Genomic DNA, 16990 nt, shown 5'->3' with positions numbered 1-16990 from the left:
TTTCGTCAAACTAATGCATGGCGCTGATTGGACAAACCTGCAACCAACCACAGAGGCCAAATTGTGACGTGGGAAGGTTCAAATCTGTGATGCTACCCCACGCAGTCATCACATCAAACGCGCTCTATATAAGTTTAAGCGAGACTCTCGCCAAAATGCTACCTAGGCTTTTTTTGTGAATGTATATGAGTCAAACCTTCGTGTAAAAGCATAATTACGAAGAAAGAGGCACTTTAAAGATTAACCGTATTTTTGTATTCGGGTCAAACTCATTTTCAATGGGAGTGCTAAGGGCAAATTAGCGATAGCATCAAAATGGCTATTTTTAAAACACTAAGAAGGCTCGACACGACATGAAACTTTGCTCGTAGTATCACCAGGGTCTCTGCACATGAACACGAGCTTTGAGAACATTGTTTGTGTACACAGAGTTTACTAAAAAAAAGGTTTTTGAACTACTCACATTAGCAGTAGCTTGTTCCGCTAGCCGCCGTCCTGCCAGTGGAGAAGTGTCCATCTCAGAATGCGACGTAACCTGGAGGACAGTTAAGGTGGAATGCTCTGTCTTCCGGCAACAATGCCAGGCGATATCTCACGTAACTTTTCCGGCTTTTGATTTTAGTGTTGTTTCTTATACGAGGCTCCTTTTTCAACTTCAAGGTCAATATTGTTTTTTCACTATGACAAAACAACAAATTATCCATGCATTTATATGGAACTAAGCTTTAGGAGCGTTCCACCTTAACTGTCCTCCATGTTACGTCACATTCGGAAATCGACACTTCTCACTGCCATGACGGCGGCTAGTGGAACAAGCAACTGCTAATGTGAGTTGTTGAAAAACCTCTTTTTAGTAACTGTGTACACAAACAATGTTCTCAAAGCCGTTGTTCGTGTGCAGAGACCCTGGTGATACTACGAGCAATGTTTCATGTTGTGTCGAGCCTTCTTTGTGTATTAAAAATGTGATTTTGATCACATTTTTAATTTTGATGACACTCACACTGTATTGATTTTGATGCTATCGCTAATTAGCCTGTAGCACCCCCATTGAAAATTAGTTTGACCCAAAAACGAAAATACGGTAAATCTTAAAAGTGCCTCTTTCATCGTAATTATGCTTTTAAACAAAGGTTTGACTCATATACATTCACAAAAAAAGCCTAGGTTGCATTTTGGTGAGAGTTTCGCTTTAAATGGCTGTGTTTAGCCCGGCACAAATCAGGGCAGAGGGAGAACTGTATGAATCGGGGTGTCCAGAAGCATCTGCCAGAGCAAGTGAAACATGAGCTCGCAAATGTGTCTGGTTCCAAGGCAGAAAGGTAAAGGCATAGAAACATGGTGAATGTTCCTGACAGCCTGCATTCAGTTCCAGCTTCTTTTACATCAGAGGGGTTTTTTTATACACACATAACAACTTTCCTCAGCATAAAATGTAACATGCAGTTCTCACCAAGTGTCCTCACCTTGAGTAAATTCTATGAACCATTCAGCCGGTTATACAAATCAAACATATACACATATACTTCCTGCTTCCACCCCACTGGCTAGATAGATGAACGTTGTACAGACGGTTTTGTTGTTGTTGATCCCTGCTTTTTTTGTGTGTTTATATCCTCCCCGCTACTATTAGCATCCGTGATCAACATTTGCACTTACCTCATTTCGTGAGACTAACATGAGATCGCAGCAGAGGACTGACAGACATCGCGTGGGCTGTCAACAAATGAATACGCGGATACACCTATGTGAGCCATTCATGAGGAAGGTAAAAGTGAAAGGGCCCTTGACGATTGCCTTGAGTAAAAAAAAAAAAAAGAGTACAACCTTCTCTTTCTTTCTTTCTTTGTGAATCAGCGCGGCTTTCCGCCAATGACACGTAATATGAAAGAGGTGTCAAATCGTCGCCTGAATAGCAGAACGCTGTCAAGAAGTTTGAAGTCTCGTGTGTATATCAGTGTGCAAGAAACATACAAAGCTTACTAGAAATTCTGTTGTTTGTAAAAAAAAAAAAAAAAAGAAAAGATCTGGTGTAAAGAAAGCGCCGTAAAATTGCATAAACACTTGCAGTCCATCGTTTCGATGACGGACGAGCATCCGATTAAAACGCTCTCTTCTATTTGAAAGATGGTCTCTGTGCAGCTTCGCCGCACAAATCTGAGTCTCGAGCTTGATATACAGAAACCATCTAATTGTTTAATGTCTTGACTGCAGCGGGGGTTTCTCTGTAATCTATCTCCTCCCCCTCTATTCCGCTTGCCCTAAGATCCGTGTTCTGTGCGTCTCTCCGGTTCTTATTTCATTTCATGTCTTTGCTCCGCTATTTTATTACTTTTCCTTGCACCTCGAAGCTTGTACTCCTTACACTCTTGGCTGCTTGTCATGCTGCTGATGGAAGGAATCGAAGCTTATTTTACTGTTGGTCTCATTGTTACTCCCTCTGGACGGCAGCCTTGGCTGAAGGCCTAAAACCTCGCAGCCTTTAGATGTGTCAATTCCCCCTGATTGGTGGATGGATCTGAAAACTTCTCTCTTAGGGAAAGTCGGAGGTTTAACACGGAGGAGCATCATGTCCGCGACGAGCGCTCGGGGCTACGAGGTAGTAGGATAGCATGACAAAGACAGGTGGGTGCTGACAGTGATGCCGTTACAGAGTCAGTCAACATGAGTGTATTTACATTTTGATAGCATTTTGTCCCTTGTCTTAAGGGCGTGTTTTCTGCAGGTGTAAGATCTTAAAAGGGCGGGGGAAAAAATTTCAATAAGTGTTTATTCGATGTTTTCTCTCAAAGTGAGTGCCGGGTAAATTAGAATAACACACTTTTCGACTCTCCACTGTTCGTTTTTTATCCTCCTCGGCTCGTACTTGAAATTCATGGTCTCCGTAAACATTACTGCAGCTTGGCAGCTCCCGCTCCGTGTGACAGCTATGGATAACTTGCATGATTTGGCTTTGAATATCACCCATGTCCGCACAGCAGCCACAGGGGGAGGAGAGCTGCATGCCATAACCACGCCACTGTCCTCATCAGTACGCCTGCTGTGTTGCTGATAAAGGTGCGAGCAACAAGGGGGAGGCTGGGGATGCCGCGCTTCACTGCCGCCACAGCATCCTTCGCGCTCAGCCCGATGTTTGTGATGCCGCTCTGACACAGACCATATATACTGCAAGCTCTACTCGAGAGTCTACAGATGTACTGTGTGGCTGGTGCACCCCCCCACACCCCCACTTTTGAAAGGTAGACCAGCAGCGCAGGAGAAGAATCCAGCGTGTCCTTGCCTCTTCTTTCTTTTTTCTCTAATGTGCAAAGATGAAGAACCTCAAGATGCAGAAAATAAAATCGCAGGGAAACGTCTGCGAAAGGAAAAAAACTCTCGACCCGCACCAGACCTGTGTTACTGATCGTCTCAAGGTTATGCTTAGGCTTTAAAACATTGAAAAATATATTTCAGTCATTAGCCGTATCTCAGCCCACTCATCTGTACAAGAGGCTCAATGTAGTGTCATTTTACCTTCCAATAAACTCCTGGGAAGCCTTGAACAAGCCTCAACAATATGATTGGAGCAACACACAAGTGCAGCGTTGAGAAGACATACTGCATGCACAACGAGCCCAGAAATAAAGTGTGTGTGACAAGGAAGAGCGCTCAAGGCGACGCAGGGAGTAGGAAAGGATGGGTAAAGAGGACTGGGGTGGTGAGTGGGTTGAATATGCGTGCCATCATGGCCAAATAAGCAGATTACTGTCCTCAGTAGTCCCGTCTCTGTGTTTTTTGCCACTGGATGACAGCACGCATTGATGAAGCCCCGAGAGGAAGACCTCCTATGCGACAGCTCGGTCGGACTGCATAGTAGGCTTAGGCCCGGGCAGAGGCGAGGCGAGGGGTTGGAGGAAAGAGGTTAGGAAGATAAAAAAAGAACTGTGCTGCTCCCTGCTGGGGAGGGTCTGGCCGTTCTTTTCCTTCATGATCACTGACCACTGCTCAGCCTCCACAGCCGACCAGACATCCGGAATTTGAAAGAGGGGGACTTAGCTTTAAAAATGGCTGGTAACTGACAGTTTAATTAAAAGAATTCAAATACTTTTCCAAGACCTGGTAGGTAACTGAAGTCCTCATACGGCGCCATAATCCCCCCTGAATGTTTGTTTTCACAATGAATTGACGGTATTTTAGAACAGAGGTTATTAATTCAACGCTGCTCAAACAGTTTGCCTCGATCCTCAGCAGGTAAACTTGTGATGACCCAGTTGAGCGTATCGTTTTTTTTTTTCTCTCTCTCTCTCCGGTTATATAAGTGGTAACACCAGTTGTGCGCTTAGCTGACAGAAAGTGAAGCAAACACCGTTGGTGCGTCTGTGCCGCTGACTTAAAACATTGTTATTACATTTCATTGCATTACATCACCCTGTTTAAATAAAAAATGACATAGTAATCCTTTCTGTGTCTGCATGCCTGTGTGTGCCAGTGTGTGTGCGTCCGGTGTAAGTCCGTGTGTGTGTGTTTGTGTGTGTGTGTGTTTGTGCTTACGTAGTGCAATCTTGGCCAAGTGCAGACGGTTCACCCAGGAGATCTTACTAAGGGGGTTTGGAGTGTTGAGGACCACCATGAAGCTGACAGGACGCCCTGACCTGGAGAGAAGGACAAGCACAAAGTCTTCGGTGAGCAACACAGATTTATAAAGACTACAGCCCGGTTCGGTCTTGCTTCACTTCACATAATCATTCGATAGGTGTGTTTACTTTGCTAAGTCTGTGGAATTGCGATCCTGTTATTCACTAGGATTTGACACTCACACTGTATTGTGTAAAGACTGAATTAGAATTAGTAAAGCTTTTGAAATAAAACCAAAAATGCGATCTCTTTACTAGAAAAAGAGAAAACCCACAGGAACCCAGCATGTGTGCAGGTGTCGTTTTACAACCCTGGCTCCGACAAATTACCTTAAAACAGTGAATCACAGCAGTGCTTTCCCTTTTATGTTTTCCGAAAATGTAGTTGCTACTTTGAATATGTTCGCAGACAATCTTATTTCAATGTACTGGATAGAGCCCGACTGATGCATCAGTACGGCGATGTTGTCGGCCGATCACAGATGTACTGGTATCGGCCTGTACGCTGCCCGATATGAAAACCAAACATAATGCAGAAAAACATGCTTGGGGTGATTTAAAATGATTCAATTTCACTTTTTCTTTACTATTTCAGCGCACTCATGTCACTTTAGACAATGAAAGTTTATTGTTAATCCGTAAGACATCCATGCCTCCATCATATATCTTTGTCACAAGTATGACAACTACAGTTCAGGAATCACTGCAAAAAATTGATAAATTAAAAGTGTAAATTGGGCGGATATCTGTAGATATCAGATTTTTTTTACAGCCTTATAATGGTGTCGACACCAGCCCCCAAAATCGCGCATTGGTCAGGCTGTAGTGCTTCATCTATGTACAATGTTCTGGTTTTAAGGAGGTGGTCAGAGTGGAGAGCAGAGTTCACATCCTGTGGTTACGTTTGGCAACAAAAGGCACCTTTAGTTGAGGGAAGGAAGTCATCATGGTTTTGGGGAAAAAAGGTTGATCATGCTCAAGTCACCGTTGATTTTAATCACCACCATCTTTCCTTAAACTTTTTTAAACTTAAGCTCTATATTTCCATGTTTGGGGTTGGAAATATTTCATGCTTAGCAAAAGTTTTGGACTCGGGACAGTAGATCACATCAGCTGGCCGCCCCAACGCAGCTGCAACGGCCGCGATGAAATCCTTTGGGGCAACTCCGACCGGCCATTTGTCAAAGTCTAGAAATCCTTTATACAACCAGAAACACAAGTCACGCTCTGGCATCTCAGGAGACGAGCTGTTACAATTGTTGCCTCGTCTAGATTGTCAATATCAGTTAAATAGTTCAGCCGTGAGTTTGGAATTAAATTCTTGCTGGCAGTTCTTCTTGGTCAACTCCAAATTCCTCTCTCCAACCCTGACACACGTTTTAGGTTTTCAGAGCGAGGCTTCTCCTTGAGCGAGACTTGTGGTTCTGGTTACAAAAAAGGATCTTCTTATTTAACAGAACAGGTCCGTCTCTACGGGAATCACTCTGTAATGTTGTCAGACTGAATAACAACCTCAGCCGGTTCATGGCAAAAACAATTATAACAGCAATGTTGTACAAGCAGATAGAGTATTGAAACGAGACTGGGTATTTTGTTGGAAAAACAAATGACAGAAGTTAGTTGTTAATAAACATGTTGCAGATGCATTTGACTATAATTAACAATAATTTGAAAATCAAATAACAACAAATATGTGACATGATTTCATTTTGTTTAAGTGTAATTTAATCCAACAGGGAAAACGTTTCCTTCCAAACACGTGCTGTTGTAAACTATGACTTATACACATGCAATGAAACAGAGCCACATTCGCCTTCACTTTGCAAAAGGATATCCTACACATCAAAGTTTATTTACAGGTCTGCAGGAGTACTACTGCATATTTTAAAACAAGTTGCACGAAGCCTTTTGTTGCTCCAGAGGGAGCTGCACACAGTTGCCTGATGCGATGTCACTTCAGGCAACATGGGCACATCCGCAAAGAAGAAGCTGAACTCTCAGAGGTCGAGTTGCATTGTGGGTAATTTAGACGGCATGTTTTGAAAAAAGACTATTTCTCTGGCTCTGCAGTTTGGATTTTAAGCCCCTTTTAAAAACAGTCAATCAATAAATCCTGCAGTGCTCGAGGAGGGCAATAATAGAATTGGTGGAGAATATGAAACCTTAAAGGTCGTAGCTACGGATCCAAGAGCATCCTTGAAATACAATTATCATAGTTCTGTGCTTTTTCTTCAAATTATTTACTTGTACTAAAATAAAAGTTGGTACAAATACTTCAAACCTGCATTCCAAAAAAGACAGCAGATGGGCATTCCATACGTCGACCTCCAAACGCAAAAGAGTGCTGCACGCAGGTTGATTCTCTTCCAGTGCCACCACAACAAGCAGTTATAAAACTAAAACCAAAAACTAAAACTTTTTTGTCCATCATAGATCAAATGTAGGCTGTAAAAATGCCAAATGTACGCTGGCGGTATCCATGGATGAGGACTTGGACCCAACTTATCCATCGCCTCTTACTTTATCCCGAACATCAGGCCGGGTTTACTAGAAGGCGATTGACATCACAAAATAGCGTGAAAAGTGTAGGATTTTGGTATAAAGAAACATTTTCGACATACTGTAGATGTGCTATATAAAAAAAGAAAGCAGAACAATGCAGCAGAGGGAACAGGGCAGCAACAAGCCAACAAGGAAGAGAAATTTTTCATTTCATGGGACTTTAAGTTTAATACATCAAGATTTTTTTTTTTTTCCTGTCAGAACAGCTGCTCGCCTGCTTGTAGTTTTACAGCGGTTCAGTCCTGTAAGCCGCGGCTTTATGATTTCAGCCTGCACGGCGGCATCCAGGGCAGGTCGCAATGACCACACAGCCCCAGTCACAGTAAATTGCTTCTAGGTGAGCCCTGACGCTCAAAACGCCGCTAATGTGTGGGATCGGCAGGGATCCGACCCCGACCAGTACAGGCTCTAATCAGCGGGGGGGGGGGGGGGGGGGGTTTTCTTGGTGCCAAATCAAGCTTGAAAAAACAGTCGAGTGGAGACCAGGTCTTAGATGTGTGTAAGTGTGTGAGAGAGAGAGAGAGGCAGAGGGAGAAAGGAACAGGTGATAGGTATGTGTGGGACACGTTATGTCACAAGAGAAAACCTTCTACATCCGGCTACATCTGGATTTTACAAGCCATGTCCTTCGCAGCCGTGTGTCATAATGGCTGACCCGCTCAGGGCTGAGTGTCTGGTTGAACTTTGTAGAGTTATGCAACTGTTGAAATGATTGGATCTACAGTACTTTTAAAAAAAAAAAATACTTCAAAAGCCAGCCTTAGAATGGAAGTGAAGTATGGAAGCTGTGTAGTACCCAATCCATTACTTGACAAATGTAGTTAAATAGAAAAACATTGGTCCATTTTAACTTGACATTCTTTATGCTGGGTTTTGTGTAGCCTATATACATTTTCTTGAAAAACCTTTCATCTTATAAGCCTTTTGACAACAGGTAGAAAAGGGCACACTTTTTCACCTTGAAACTGGGTCACCATTGTTATCCATTGTAAAAGTCATGATTTCCAGCTGACTACACCTGCCCACCTCCGCAAAGGAGCGTCAGACTTTTTCACAGGCACCTTCCAAGCCTGCAGGAGGGGTAGGTGGGGGCTGAGCTTTTGATATTCAAAATGTGGCTTTTTTGGGTGAAACACTCCTTTAACCTTCCAAATACACATACAACCCAGTAAACCAAGAAGGGGAAAAAAAATGTTGTTTACTGTTCACGAATGCAAAAAGTTTAATAAATGAAAACAGAATCATTTACCAAAAGTTCTCAAGAGACAGATGCTGTGTCTGCTGATCTATGCATGTATTTCCATTATTAACGCATAATTTAAAGCCAAACAAAGCTGACAAATGACCTTTCTCCCTCTTCGATGTAAATCATGTGAATTCAGTTCGCTTAAGGCTTTGAAACATGTCGGATCACACATCTTTTTTTACTGGAATTTGCATTTTTGCCTGCATCCCCCATATGCTAATTTAGGAGATTTTGATAAGTGGTTCATATGTTGTCATTTTCTCACAGGTGTGAAAAAGTGCATCATGTCTTTGTGATTCCTGTGCAGAATAACACGAGGCACAGCTACAGACACTTTCATCAAAATAAAACAAAAGAATTAGTTTAATTTGCTTGGGACTAAAACGAGATTGCAGATGGTGATGAAAAAGCGATGGAAGCTGGGTCAAACTGATCGCTATGAACAGATGATTATAATGAGCTTTTTTTTTTCTTCTTTATTTTCATTCCTCATGCAGATAAGCATCTAATTGACATTTGTATATTTACTGCATGGAAACAACGCAATGAAACGGACAGCTGCGCCTCTTACTGAAATTTATGACTGTTACAAAACACAAAACAGCTGCTTCAAATACTTTTCAAATCACTGCTCGAATTAAATTACTGTCCTGTGCGTAATCCAAACAAACTATATGACTCTACAGTCCTGAACATAAAATATTACTGTAGTTCTTCGTTTCTGTCTACATGGACTTTGACTTGTTCTCGTTGTTTGAGTAAACTACACAGGGCAGCCTGAGGACCACGAGTTTTCACCGCTGCATCTTGCTGGCTTGTATTTGACAGTTATACGCTTGGAGGAGATTACATTTTTCATTGAGAGAGAACTACTTTCTTCTTGCAGCCATGATTCACTAACACTGTAAGCGGACTACATGATCTCATTGGAGCAAATCTTTTGAACAGTATGTGAATTAGACTGATTCTGTCCCGGCTTCTTGATCCGTTTAAATGTTTGATCAGAGTGTGTCTTTTTGTGCCTTACAGCAAAGTGTGAACCTTTTTTTGGGCACGAAATCGGTGCCAGTAGAGACTTTATTTAAGCACCTACATTAAAATGTTTTATCTTCTGTTATTGAGCTGTTGAAACAGAAAATGGATGAGCATCTTGTGATGGGATCACACCAGCCGCCACACCAGTAAACATGTTCACTCATGATACTCAGTCGGAAGTCATTAAGACACTATCACATGAGGACTTATGGTTCAGACCCATAAGATTGTGCTCTTTATTTTGTATCTCCACTACACTCCTGTAAAGTGACGCGATTGCATCTTGCATAGCAGTGGCGCTATCGTGCTGACAAAAAGCTATTCGTAGACAAACAGAGAGACGGACAGAAAAGGCGAAAACAATAACAGCTGCACTAGAGCGTGTCATATCCACCCGTTTCTTCAGAAGCATATGGGTGCTGCCATGACAGATAACTACTTCCACCAGCGGTTTTCTGTTGACTGACTGCCGTCGCCAAGCTAGTCCAAAACAACTAGCGTCATGTCGTAAATGCTAAATTGAGCTCAGGTACAACATGTGCCGTTGTTGGTTGCCACAAAAATTCAAGTAAATTGAAGGTTTTTTTCAGAAACTTTGTGTGTAGAGCATCAATAATTTCGACAAACATGTCCGTGACCTGCGCCCTAATCCCTGCACGCCATGCCGAGGAAGGAGGAACGGAGACTAGCGTGGCTCGCAACTTCGAGACTAAAATATCCTCCAAAGAGAGAGTATGTTTGCTTCTTCCCTTCGTCGATAAAAAGCCCACGGAACTGCACCCTGATCCGGAGCGCTATCTGGGCTACGACCAACCTCCTCCAAAGAAGAGGCGAAAGCTAGTCCGTGCGAGTGTGACTACTTCATATACAGCATCTCCAGATCTGTCAAGGCAATTATTTCAAATCTGAGTGAATGATGGGTTACCATTGAACTGATTGTTATTCTGATATTATTTTAAATTGGGTTTTTATCGGTTGGGTACTTAACATCAAATCTGTGTTATTAAGACACACATGTGAAGACAACAAACTTCCCTTTTAACTGACTGTATTTCCTTTTTCCCCTCAGGTCGTTCCCTTCATGAGCTGATGTGTATCTAGCTAGAACTGGACTACAAAGCAAGAGGCAGCGCAGGGAGAACAAATACAAGTCAGTCAAACAGTGTTTTTTTTTTGAGGCAGATTGCTCATGACGGTCCAAACTTAGACACTCAAGTGTTTGAGACAGATTTTGATCACGTTGGATCACGTCTCGCTTCACAGTGCCAAACATGCGCTGGAGCCGTGTCATGATTCATGCTGTGAGCTGAGATCTGTGAGCACATTATGAGCTAAACAGTGTTTTTCTACAAGATAGCCCAAAAAAGATTATTCTTTTCATGTATCTCAGCATGTGTGCCAATGTGTCGGAATCAGATTCAAGTTTCTCATCCAGTATTGAGATCGCAAAAAAAGTGCTCCTGTGATGTTTTCCTGGTTGACACATCTACCATGTAACGTTTACCACTCTGCCATCTGATCATTCAAGCTGCAGTGTTTGTATTCGGTGAAGCAGGAAGCTGTCCAAAGACAGACGTGCTGCTGAATGTCACATATAGCATTAAAAAAAACATGCTATGAAACACAATGGGTAGGATTCCATCATAGCATCTTTGCAAGTCACCTTAACATCCCAAGGGAATCAGGAAGTGGAAACGACCAAGAGGTAACAGTGGGTGGTTCTAACAAGAGTGATTTGAGGGAGTTTCTTCAGCTAATTAAAAACACTCTTTAAGTCAATGCCAATGTCAATACCGAAATGGGCTCAGAAAAGCGAGTTCCCTCTCCCAAGGAAAAACTTTTCATTTGGATTATCTCCTTCTTGGCTCAACTGAGAACCATAGCTTGTGATCGCTGGCTGTGTACAGAAATGGACGACAAAGCCAAAGCTAAGACATCCTGATTGGTGGCTGGCTGCAGTATAGGTCATAAACTACACGTAAATAATTGGCAATTGATCACACTTGTTTCAACAACCAAGGACCTATTATGTTAGTATAATGTTCGTGACTAAACTGTCATCATGGGCAAGCTGTTAATTTGTTGTTAGTCAGAGCATTTGCAATAACCACTCAAAATCAACTGGGGAGGAGTGTAGAAACGGCTTTTTACAGTTTGCAGTAATCTCTTTATGTCTCTCTTTCTCGCTCTCTCTCTGACGATGCCTTTACTTTCCTGTAATTTACTGTCTGTCTGTGGATTAACACCATGCCCAAAGCTATATTTAAAACCATTTAATGCAAGCAGGCTAAGAAACTGAACAAGGTGATGTTAGTTTTTCCATCTCTTTATCATCGGATCTCCTCCGCCATCTCGGTGCTATGGACAGCACTGTAACTACACATTAAACCCTTAGGCTGCCTTCGCATTGGATCAGAAATGCAGGTTTTCCCATTTGTGCAGCAGAATAGTCAAATTCTGACTGAACTTTTGGGGAAAACCCAACGTCACGATTCGGTAACCAATCAGGTAAAAGGGCCATCTTGCAAAAGACTAAACCTTTGTTTACCACTTAGCTTTGTGGCATTTTCTGTTAAACTTTGCTGTTCTGGCATTGGCCAAATAGCTTTCCGGAACAATACCGCCACCTTTCTGGATTGGGGGCGGGCTAAAAATCCCAACTACACCGTGGTCAATGGTCCGTTAATTAAATGACACTCCCACACCACCGGATTTGGTGTGAAAGCAGCCTCAGGGCGACTGCAGCAAATATCGTACCACATTTAAGCAGCAAAACTCAATACTTTAGCTATTATATTGACAGGACACAAGACAGTCTTCAGAGGAAACAGAATAAAACCTTTATCTCCTGATACACATACGCTCAGCGCTCCAGATCTATCAGGAGGATTTTATTAATCTGGACTATGTGTACGACTTCTCAGATGTGTAGAAGAACATTAATTAACATCAGGTTCTGACTGATCCTGCCAGTCCGTCAGGGGATGTCAACAATCAATGAAGTTAATCTTCTGTGGCTCGTTAATTCGTAAATGCGCACATGGGATGCATCTTATCAATTCTGCTGCTGGGGATTGCTGCTGGTAATGCAATTGATATTTTCCGCATCAAATATGTATTATTTTACCCACCAACATCCCATTCGCTAATAATCAGAATGCTATTTTACAAAAAGCACATCACTTTATATGAACAATAGTCTAGAGCCGTACATTTAAGGTAGGCTTGGCCTCATCAAGCCTACTTCACCGGCCGCCCCTGTGGTGCTTTCTGTCGTTTTCTTGTCACGCTGATGTTTTGTTATTATTTAGTTATTTGACGCTATAAAGGGGTGAGACATCAGACTGGACAGCTGAGCCCTGCTTGCAAATGTTTTAGGCAGGACTTCAGTACCAACAGCTCCAACATCCAATCACAGCTTTCCAGAGTCTGGCATCACCAGCGCGAGATGTGAACGCCCCGATCTTGAGTGTTTTGTGCAGCGATTGTCCAGTGGAGATGAGTCACATACAGTCAATGAACCTTAAAACCGTCAAATGACTATTTAGTAATTGTACTTTATACGTACTCCTGTGCAACATGCAAGGTCCAGAAACATACAAACTCTTCTCCCAGTTGCGAATTCCCACCCAAGTCTTGACTATTCAGTCAAGTTTCTGTCAGCTTGTTAAACCACGAGCCACGCCTGTGTTTACATATTGGCCTCCTCTCCTGTCAACTAAAATAAAAGACCTTGTTAATGCTGAAGTGTCTAAAAGTCAGACTGGCAGCATCAGCCCTGAGTTTGCAATGACTCAGCCGGTGTCCACCCATTGACAGGGGCGCTCTGTTGTCTGGATTGATCAGCCTTTATTGGAACCACAAGAAAGCTGTCTGGCCAAGGATGAGACATCTTTTTAAGGCACTAAGCAGCTTCCCAAAATAATGGCCCCGCTTCAGTCACCTGCACAATTATTTCACAGTGATTCTGAGGCGATGAAAGATAGAAAAGGACTGGCAAGAGAGCATGAGAGAAGACAAGGGGGGATGGATGGAGGGGGGGGGGGCACGCGCAAGGAAGACAATTTCACATTCAGACATCATTAGAAGGTAATAGAGTGGAGAACAGCGCGCAGCTTCTGTCATACCTGCCGCTGCCCGCCAATTCATTTTCAGTCATGGAGGAGGGAAGAGAGCGGCAGAGAGACACAGACACACACAAAGAGAAAGAAAGAGAGAGAGAGAGAGAGGGAGATTTCTAGACAGGAACAGAATAAAGTAAGTAAGACCTCAAACTTCCTTGACATGTTGAAAAAGTAGAGCTTTCACAAGGAGGTGTAATTCATACCATTCGCTGCTTAAATATAGCAGGGGCAATTTGCCGAAGACAGAGGAGGAGACGGAGTGTGACGAGAATACAACTACTCCCTTGGTTGGATTCCTCAGGCAACACTTCGTGCCCACACGGCCTCAAACATGCTAAACTGAGCGCGGTCTCCGATTTCCCCCCCCCCCCCCGCCCGCTGATTGACAGCCGCAGTGCAGGTGTGGTGCACTGCCAGAATGGAGAACTAGACTAGGGTATGCTGGCAGAGGAGAGAGATGAGGAGAGCTGAGAGGTAAGGAGAGTCAAAAAAAAAGGGAGGGGAGAGGAGAGAGGGCAGAGAAGGGGCGAGAGAGCGAAGCGAGGAGCCGGCCCGGCTGATTTATGGGGGCAGGTCAGTGCCGAAGCACACGTGTGACACTAATGCACAAGGACGGGACAGATGTAGGAGTGAGTGCTGAGTGGCAACCTGTCATGCACCCATCCTTCAGTTCACCTCCACTCTCCACCCTCCAGAGAAATAAACAGTCAGAGACTTAAGTCTGCTCTGCAAATAGCAAGACAAGTCAAAGGACATGGTTCAGAGGCGCTACAAGACTGTGTTGTTAGTTCTGGACGGACTTGACAATCTGTCACAGGAAAATCTGAAAAGAAATGGACGTAAAGTGGGTTCAGACCAAATGTAAACCCACCAAGACGTCACCCAGTTGCTAGTGACCATCCTTAGGGAGGTGCTGCCTTTCCATGTCTCGTCTCGCCAAAGGGTCCTTTTTTTCAGAAAACATGCACGGTGGTTCATTTGAATTGGGCCATTAATTATGTTGATCAAACTGAGAGAATATTTAGCAAATCAAGAAAATCATAGTTTTAGGAAAGTACCATTTAGTTTTGTGCGACACCACACGGTGAGCTACATCGTCTCACACTATGTATGACACCAACACCAACATGGCCGCCACTTAGGCACAGGTAACTATTAACAAAGAGTGAAAATCACAAGAAGTCTGTCCGTTTTGACGAATTGCAGGAATGAATCTAGAAGGTTTCGGTTAAGGCTATTGATGGGGACGGTGTGTAGTCTTCCTTATCACATATTTTCACAGTCTTTATGACAAACTAAACCTTAACTACTGTACATATTTTCTTCTGGAATAAGGTCCCATGGTGGTCCACTGGAAGGGGAGGGACTCTGTATACCGTTGGATCTGACTGTGTTTCCAGGGATGTGCTATGGTAGCAAGATGTCAGTCACAAAGTAGCCACGCTCTACAGCCTATCCTGCGTGATAATCTATTTACTCTAAATGGGACCTTAATTTACCTTGAAACCATCGATTGAGACCGTAGACTCATTTGGAAACTGTTTACCGAGGTAATAAATCAAGGGGGAAGTAGAGCCATTTTCTCCTCGTCTTTTTTTTTTTCATTTTGAAGCCCGTGGAGTCGCCCCCCGCTGGCTACTGAAAAGAATGCAGGATTAAGGCACGTCTGCATTGAGTTCACTTTGATCAGGAGTAGTCACTTTATATGTCAGACAGTGGATACAAAGAGACACAGGATTCTCTGCCGGAGGTACAAAATTAGCCTTAAGATTGCAAAAACATCTGGAGTTTCTGTGAATATGTGATCAATCCGTGCAGTCCGAGCACATGAACACATACACACAGTCACAGTCAGCACACTGGTTGTTTGTGGAAGTAAAGTGAGGTTAAAAAGGAATTGAATGGAATTTACTGTGTCCTGCATAGTCGCACTGTGACTCAACACTGTGACATTAGACATTTGTATCCAGTCATCGCCCCCTCCAGATATCTAACTACATGCTGCCACATGCTGCCATTGAAGGAGTCACTAATAGCGGTTAAACACATTATTACTGTATGTGACTCAAGATAATGAACACATACTCAGTCCAGTTTGACCTTTCATGCTGATGTTTGCGAGAGAAAATAGCTGGTTGTCACCGTTTACAGGAGACCAAGGTCTGCACCTTTTGTAACGTACACGTCTCCGCTCAATTTATGTGCCGTTTTAAGTGCTCGCTGCAGTGTTTATACTAAAGGTGGCTACCAGTGCGCCTCGACCTGCCGTTGGCAAGATATTTCTTCTTTTTCTGCTCACATTAAGAAAAGTTAATGCAGCGCTTCACTTTTATCCCGTCCAACGACTGAGTCGAGCAGAACTGACAGCAGATGTCTACGTATGGTTCCAGTTACAATAAGGTGGATTTTGCAGAATTTAGCGCTTCGGATTTATTTGATTTGGACAGCTTTTGAATAAAAAATCATCTTAAATATGCGGCATCAAAGACTTGCATCACCACGGCACGAAGATTCAGGTTTGATCTGAAATCTCATTAAGTACAAAGGGTGCGAGCTGAGTTTATATTAAAATGGATCTAATGCAAACAGTGCTTGGAGATTAGATAAAATACCTCCTCAGTTATGAGCTAGGGAGCACATTTCCCCAATTTGTCTTGACCACTCCAGCAGCTCCATGAACTTTTTCACTTAAGTTGATCAAAAATGTGCCCAAAGTGTCCTTCAGCTCCAGACGCACCGCACCCAGCAATCGGCTAAAAACGGAGGGCTGTGGTTATTCTTGGTCGCTTCCAGGCGAGAATGTGTCTACATGTGTGAATGTGAAGATAAGAAGAAAGATACAAGAAAGACGGATAAATAAGTCTGGAAACACAGGATGAGACAGATGCTATACTGTAGGAACACTCTGCCCTCTGCAGAAGTTTGATTAGATGGGTCCATCTCTGTGAGAGCCGTCCGAGTCAAAAGTGTCGGTGTCCCCTCAAATACAAAAAAGAAAAAAAGGATGCTGATTCTGAAAAGATGAGTTGCTGCTGAATTGTTTTCAGTGCTGTGTGAGCACCTCAAATTAAATTCCATTAAATTTTAATGTGGTGGTAGCCTCTCTCCCAAGTCTGGAAAAATACAAATAAAATTATGAGGCAAGATGCCACGAAAGGGAAGAACGAAATGATCTTTTTCTGTAATTTGGTTAAACAACCGTTCAGTTGGGACTCCATCATGCATCTATCTGCAGCACAACTCTCCTTCTGCATGGAACAATCAGAGAACTCCCTCTGCTGTCCGATGAGGTCAAAAGGCCTCTCCAGAGCCTGTCTTGGATCACATTTGTTTGGACACGACTCTCAGCCAGCGATGAACGACAGATTGAGCCTCAATCAGTCATTGGACTGAGAATGTAAGGTTTGCCA

At 43.1% G+C, this 16990-nt stretch overlaps 1 protein-coding gene across 4 annotated transcripts in view; it reads right to left on the bottom strand.

Annotated features, from left to right (window-relative positions):
• Positions 1 to 16990, bottom strand: part of arhgef10la (Rho guanine nucleotide exchange factor (GEF) 10-like a) — a 125847-nt gene that overhangs the window by 54341 nt on the left and 54516 nt on the right. For all 4 annotated transcript variants that reach the window (XM_030420240.1, XM_030420242.1, XM_030420241.1 and 1 more), the window contains one exon: positions 4531 to 4631. In XM_030420240.1, coding sequence (XP_030276100.1) covers positions 4531 to 4631 — 101 coding nt within the window. The remainder of the gene's footprint in view (positions 1 to 4530; positions 4632 to 16990) is intronic.

This window comes from Sparus aurata, chromosome 6, assembly GCF_900880675.1.
Source record: "Sparus aurata chromosome 6, fSpaAur1.1, whole genome shotgun sequence".
In the NCBI taxonomy this organism is placed as follows: Eukaryota; Metazoa; Chordata; class Actinopteri; order Spariformes; family Sparidae; genus Sparus; species Sparus aurata.
The sequence above is the reverse complement of the archived record's forward strand: the minus strand, read 5'-3'. Positions and strand labels throughout refer to the sequence as shown.